Source organism: Cavia porcellus, unplaced genomic scaffold (genome assembly GCF_034190915.1).
Source record: "Cavia porcellus strain 051 isolate PalLab524CR breed Dunkin Hartley unplaced genomic scaffold, mCavPor4.1 scaffold_16, whole genome shotgun sequence".
NCBI lineage: Eukaryota > Metazoa > Chordata > Mammalia > Rodentia > Caviidae > Cavia > Cavia porcellus.
This window is the reverse complement of record NW_026947499.1, coordinates 35,801,581-35,808,126: the sequence shown is the minus strand read 5'-3', so window position 1 is coordinate 35,808,126 and position 6,546 is coordinate 35,801,581. Positions and strand designations below refer to the sequence as shown.

Below are 6,546 nucleotides of genomic sequence, written 5' to 3'. Positions count from 1 at the left end.
ATATTGATCATGCCCACAGTTCATGGGAAAGCCATGCCAGGATCCTAACTCAGTGGCTCAGGGCAGTGGGTGGATAATACTGGTTCCTGGACTCCAGAGCTTGCCCTACTTTGCAACCCCTCCTGCCGTGACCCTCTCCTGCATGCTGGAAGTCTTGAGATGAGATCCCAGAAGAGGACTTAAGTGATAGACTTTAGCGGTGGACTTTGTGTCACACAGTGACTCTGGTGTTGTCCCCTCTGCACACTTAAGACTATTTTTAGACCATGCCGTAGTCTACCTGCAGACTCTGCTGAGAATGGAAAGGCAGGCTCAACTACTGCAGCTGGAGCCAGCAGATCAGGAAAGGGAGCCTGATGCTCAGGACAAGGTGATGAGAGGCTGGCAATTCCCCAGCCCTGGGGACTCAGCCTCCATTGGGCCTGGTCTCCACATTCAAGAGAAGCAGGAAGCAAGGGGGCAGAGGAGGCACCTCCCAAGCAGTGCTGGGCCTCAGTCCAGATGTGAATGCCTACCACAAGAGGAGCAACTTTTATTTACTTTCTCCTTCAACAGCATGCACAGCTGGGTCCCCTCAAGAGCCTCACTGTCAAACCAAGCCACAGTGGGCAGTCACTTTAAGCCTCTCAAAGTTTATACTGTGAAAAAACAAAAGTCAAATAACCAGAATTATTGAGAACAATACCCTACACAAAGCTGACTCTCCTCCGGGTCCTGGGGTTGACTCCTGGAAAGAGGCAGGAACAAGTCCGAAGTGACAAAGGCCACCTCCACCAGAACAAATTTTCCTGAATGGTTCTAGAGCTGTGCTGTGATCTAGGGCCTCCACTAGTCCACAGTGAAATTCACAGAATCAGGTCTGAGCCTGAATTAGGCCCAGGCCACCCACCAACCAACCTGAGATGGGAGCCAGGTCCTATGGATTGCTTCCAGCAATGGAGATAAGCAACTGCCCACTCATCCCATGCAGTCACCAAAGAGGGTGCAAACACAAACTCCCCGGGAATTCCAGGGTTCCTGAGGACAGACCCAGGTAGGGAGGGTGACAGCCAGCTCCCCAAAGGGCCCCCTTAGGAGGAAGCAGGGAGCAGCTTCTCCAGGGCCTTCTTCTGCTTTTCAGTGGCTGCAGTGAGTGCCTCAGCCAGCTTCTCCTGGGGCATTATGTTGAGTACCTTGAGGGCAAAGAGGAGCTGGCACTTGGCGGTGCTGACAAAGGCGTTGCTCAGGAAGTTGGGAAAGCCTCCGACTCGATCCTTCTGGGTGTAGAGAGGGACTCGTACAAGGCCCAGCACCTGCACGGCAGGAAGCCAGAGCTGAAGCCAGGCACTCCTCACTGAGGCTGGAGAAGCATATCAATCTTGTCAAGTGCAATGCAGCCAATCTTGCCAAGTGCAATGCAGTTAAGTGTCTAGGCCTAACCCCATGCACACCTCACTTTGCGCCTGTCCACCAGCAGGAAGCCGCTTGGGCCGCTCGTCCCACCCACATCCTGAGTCTGCAAACCCTTCCGGAACTAAACCTTCAACTCCCGAGAGATTTCGGACTCCTTTTCATCAGTCTCCCATCTCCCGGTCCCATCCTCCTGATCCCACTCACCACGCCCCATTCCCAGGACTGGCAAAGCAGGCAGCAAGGCGGATGGAACACAGCCCTGCAGAGCCCCAGCCCCATCCCACAAGGCCAGAATACCCCTGGGAGGACGTGTTACCCATCTGCGCGTTCAGCGGGGCCAGAACCAAACCCCGGGGCGGGGGCGGGAGCGGGGCGTGGAGCCCAGGCGGCGGCCCCACCTCCAAGCCGTGGTCGCGCGAGTGCACCGCGCTGATCTCCACTGCGTGCAGCTGTTCCAGCGTCAGCTGCCGAGCGTACAGATGCGCCACCTCGCGGTGCGGGCCCTCTGTCAGGTGCGAGCTCAGGTAGTCGGCCTCGGTGAGGCGCAGGCGGCCCAGGCCCAGGCCCAGGCCCAGGACCCGGTTCAGTCCGTCCTCCAGCGACCAGAAGCGTCGATCCACGAAGCCCCCGGGAAAGCCCAGCAGCCCATCGAAGCGCATCTGCATCTGCAAGGGGAGCGTGGGTCACGGGCGCAGAGGCTGTGCAGTGCCCTACCCGTGCCCATGCCGGCCCGCGGCCTCACCAACAGCGAGAAACGCATGGGGATGCGGCCGAACAGCTGCCCAGGGTTGGCAGCGTACAGCATGGCGTGGCATGAGTGGCTCCAGCCCGGCCCCAGGCGCATCGCTTCTTCCCGGCTGATGCGCTTCAGCTCCGGAACCGACGACATCTTGACACTCCGCGCCTCTCCCAGTCACCGCCTTTACGTGCATGCGCGGCCCCGCCCCCCGCGCCCCGCCAATCCAAGTAGCCACACACGCGCTCTCTCCACCAATCGTTGATGCAGCCCGGAACTGGCCCTGTGGGACCCTAATACCTGGTTGAAAGGCGGAGTAAGGTAGCGTGCAAAGTAGGCATTACACAGCGCCCAAGAAAACTACGTCTCCCAAGGTACAACGCGGTGAGTGGAGTTCCCCCCGACTGTGGGGCCCGTGCCTGGCGCCCTAGGATAGTCCAGGCAAGCTGGATCTGGGTTAGCTGCACTTAAAGAGGACAGTTGAGATTCCTAACGGTTTCTTCACCCTCACAGTGCGAATTTTGCCCTAGGACGATACCCTGCCCGCGCGGGTCCACACACACGTGATGGTGACCTCTGGGCGGCCGCTAGACCTAACGATGCTGTTCCCCGGAATCCTTTAGATCCAGAGCTCGCTCCTCAGCTCTGGATCTCTCCTGGGCAGCTCCCTCTTCCCGTACCGCAGGATCTGGCAGAGCTCCCCCACCACTCCCCAGTGCCTGAGCACATGTCAGCGCTGGTAGATGGGGTGCCTGGCAAGGAGTTGGGGCTCCCTGGACATGGACTTGAATCTGGGGCCTGGAGACTTGCCACCCCAGTGCTCCAAGTGTTCTCCAGGCTGACTTACTGAAGGCACCCAGCAGCTGGTAACAGGATTCCAGGGGGAAGAAGGACCTTTAGTACTTACCTTGTGTTGCTGCTGTAAAAGTCCTTGAGCCTCAGAATCATTGGGAAAAAGCCATTCAAAGGAGGATGCGGACCCATGGCCCTCACAGTGATGAGGCTTGCCTCACCATCAGCAGGGCCCACGTGCTACTTCCCACCCCACAATGCCCATGGCTTTGTTGAGGAGCCCTCCTCATCTGCACTGAGCCACAGCCAAGGGGAGCTGTACAGTCAGGGCTTCCTGGGTAGGTAGTACAGGGAGTGTTGCTCTCAGTGGGGCTGAAAGGATGAGAAGTGGGACAGCACTGGCAGAATCTGCTGGGAACTCAGGGCTCTGGTGGCATCAGGTGGCCAGGGGGATAGGACTCAGACAAGAAGCCTCTCTCCCCTGCTGTGGCCAACCAATGAAGGCTTCAAGGGGCAGCTACAGGGGGAAGTCTAGGTTCTAAGGATGTGACTATGTCTGAAGGGGACAGGGCATTCAAGCTTCACGTGAGACCAGGTCACAACAAGTTCCTGTGCCCTCACACCTCCCCAACACCAGACGTTAATCAAGGGACTGGGTCTGTGCAAGGCCCAGGTGTTCCAGAACAGCTGCAGGGTGAAGGGTGGCAAGCATTCCTGGGGCAGGAGTGGGCCCAGAACACTGGTTTCCTCTGCTGTTAAAGGTTTCAGTCAGAAAGGGACCATGGAGGCAGCTTCAACTGTTTACCAGGTTGCTGTGGGCCCAGTGTGGTAGTCGGTAACCTGGTACACTGCACAGTTCCTACTGAGATGTGCCAGGCAGGGGAGCACGCTAAACTGCATGGGCTCCAGCCTCCAAACATATCATCTTGATACAACCAAACCTGTTACTCCAAGCCATCCCCACCACCACAGCCACAGGGTATTGCTCCCTGCCTTAAAAATCTGACTGAAGCCAGGTGTCATGAGAACTATCTGTGATCCCAGCACTCAGGAAGCTGAGGTAAGAGGATTGCAAGTTCAAAGCTGGGCTAGAATACACAGCGAGACCCTGTCTCAACAAAAAAAAGAACCTGACTAGACTCAGCAGTGTGTGATGGTGCATGCCTTTATCCCCAGCACACAGGAGGCTGAGGCACAAGGATTAAGCTCAAGGCTGGCCTGGACTACATAGCAAGAACTCTGTCTCCAAAACCCTAGTTGTTTTTAAAACTGACTATCCCTTATAAACAAAAAAGACTCCACCATTCTCTAAGGTCATTGGTATTGGTCCCCAATGCCACTTGCTCCTATTATCTAGCCACTGGGTTTCTCTCCACTAGGGGCACACCAAGTCCACTCCTGCCACATGGCCTTTGCACCTGCTGTGCTAGCTGCTTGAAGCACTCATATTTCAGGGCTCAAGAAAGTCTGCTTGATCACCTGGTTAAATTAAGTCTCTCATATGACTTCATCCCATCACTACCTCTAATCTTACCTAAAAGATAATCAGTGTGTCTCAGTGACTCCAATGCAAATACCAGTAGCCTAAACCTTGTCTGTTTTGCCCCTTAGCACAAGACTGGTGCTTAGGAAACACTGGTGGCAGGAATATGAGATGGATGTCATATAGCAAGGCACATTCCTGACAGCCATCTCCCCAGCTCTCACTCAGGAGTCTGAGGCAGCTCAAGTCTGGCTTTACACCAACCAGAGCAATGACAAAGATAACAATGGTGAGAAATCCTCACCAGTGTGGGAGATTGATGCTGTCACTGCCATCTTACATGAGGCCACAAGTTATCAGGAACCACCACTCAACATTTTGCCTGTGCACCAAGAAATAGTCACTGCCTCAGACAGGATATTGCTGCGTAATTTTATTACTATAAATATACAGTAAAAACAAACAAACGACTAGCCAGTCAGAGTACATCAAATGATAGCATGGTGAGTCCAAGACAGAGACAGACTAATCTGCATCTCATCCTTCAAAGTGCTGCCACCGACACCGTCCAGGAGAGGGGTGTTCATGTGTGAACCTAGGGCAGGCAGGGGAAGCAGGGTATGCGGACTGTGCTCTGCACACAAGCAAAACAACGTGGCCACCACTGGGTTCTCTAGTGTGCCACTGGGCAAAGCTGGGGCTCAAGCAACACTCACTGAGTTCCAGGGCAGGCCCTCCCTCTCAGCCATTCTCCCACAAGTCAGGGACCCTCTATCCTCCCTGGCCAGGCTGCACACAGCACAGACTCGAGGCTGTGAAGGCACAAGCATCTGGAGCCCCTGTGCTTCTCTCTAAGGCTGCATTAGAAGTACACCATCACAGCTGTGACTCTGCCCCCATTCAGATGAAGCAAGAGAAAAGCAAAGGGACACAGAAAAGGCAACAGGGGAACCAAAGAAGCTGCTGCACATAGCCTGGCAGCAGCAGCTGAGGAGAAACGGCACCACTGTGGAGGCATCTAGAGAGGGAGCAAAGCAGTGCCTGTGAGAAAGCACAGGACATGGGTATTAGGCCACCGGGAACCGATGGCTACAGATGGGTTGTCAGGGAAAGGGCGTGCGCTGGGGCAGATACCTGGGTACTAAGGGGCCCAGAGCATAGAGCAGAGGTGGGCCCTCAGGCACCAGGAAAGGCCACCCATGGCCACAACACTAGGGTGAAAAAGCAGCAAGGGCCAGTCTGCCACAAGGAGCAGGAAGTGGGATGGGCAGACAGGCACTGTTTCCTTCATTGACTGTGACTTGGGCCCTCCTCCCCCATCTTGAACGTCTGTGACAACAGCACATCATCCATCAATAACTCCTCTTCTGCCAGTTTCTGAGTGTTGACACTGGCATTTGGGGAACAGGGCCCAGAGCCCAGGATTAAGAGCTGCTGTCCTTCATCTTGTACCATTTACAAACATATCAACCATAGAAAAAGAAGGTGTGTAGAGTGGACAATCCACTGTGCTCTTTGATCAAGGGTCACCTGACCCCTCAGAGGCTGGTACCACACAGGGCGTGCAGACAGGAGAGGTTGGGGTCACACTGAGGTCCAGGGCAGTCCCTCAGTAGAGTCTGGGGGGCAGAGGGCTCCATGCTGCTAGCGGGACCAGGCTCTCAGAGTGGGGTCAGGTCAGAGGTCCCAGGGTCAGGACTGGCGCCACCATGTGGAGGCCAAGGGGGTCCGGTGGTGCTGAGGCTGTGGGGCGTCTCCATGGATGTGGACCATCCTGTGGGTGGGAGCACAGGGAGGGTCATGCTCAGCTGGTACCTTCCTCACCTTCTATCAACTCAGAGCCTCAAGACAGGCAGGGCCACCCAGTACCCACACTGACTGGCTGGCACGAACAGTAGACTTGCTCTTAGAATCACACCGAGGGCAAGTGAGGTCCATGTCCTTGGGACGGATCACCTCTATAAGCCTGGCAGAGAAGCTACAGGCACCATTACCTGCTGGTCCCTCCCTCAGCCAGGCAGCCCCAGGTCAGATCTATGCTGCCATGAGCTTCACCACCTAGGCCAGTGATGGCGAGCCGTTTAATTTTCAATGATACAAATAGCACACTGTGGCATTCATGCCATAGGCTCGCCACCACTGA

At 55.5% G+C, this 6,546-nt stretch overlaps 2 protein-coding genes across 5 annotated transcripts in view; both read right to left on the bottom strand.

The window, feature by feature from the left end:
* Positions 1 to 504: 504 nt before the first annotated feature.
* Nudt16l1 (nudix hydrolase 16 like 1) lies at positions 505 to 4,671 on the bottom strand. Of its 2 annotated transcripts, none has more exons than XM_063226425.1 (3): positions 2,135 to 4,671; positions 1,709 to 2,057; positions 505 to 1,292 (listed from the first exon to the last, which is right to left on the bottom strand). In XM_063226425.1, exons 1-3 carry the CDS (start codon positions 2,279 to 2,281, stop codon positions 1,138 to 1,140), a joined length of 651 nt encoding a protein of 216 aa, XP_063082495.1. In that variant the 5' UTR covers positions 2,282 to 4,671; the 3' UTR covers positions 505 to 1,137. The 2 variants fall into 2 exon arrangements, with proteins under 2 accessions (XP_063082495.1, XP_005007538.1); XM_005007481.4 differs by having other exon boundaries at positions 1,791 to 2,057; positions 2,135 to 4,185.
* A 150-nt stretch (positions 4,672 to 4,821) lies between these two features.
* The window catches only part of Mgrn1 (mahogunin ring finger 1), a 47,325-nt gene continuing 45,600 nt past the window's right edge, over positions 4,822 to 6,546 (bottom strand). For all 3 annotated transcript variants that reach the window (XM_013141874.3, XM_003477726.5, XM_003477725.5), the window contains one exon: positions 4,822 to 6,177. In XM_013141874.3, the coding sequence (XP_012997328.1) occupies positions 6,065 to 6,177 (113 nt within the window). In that variant the 3' untranslated portion in view covers positions 4,822 to 6,064. The remainder of the gene's footprint in view (positions 6,178 to 6,546) is intronic.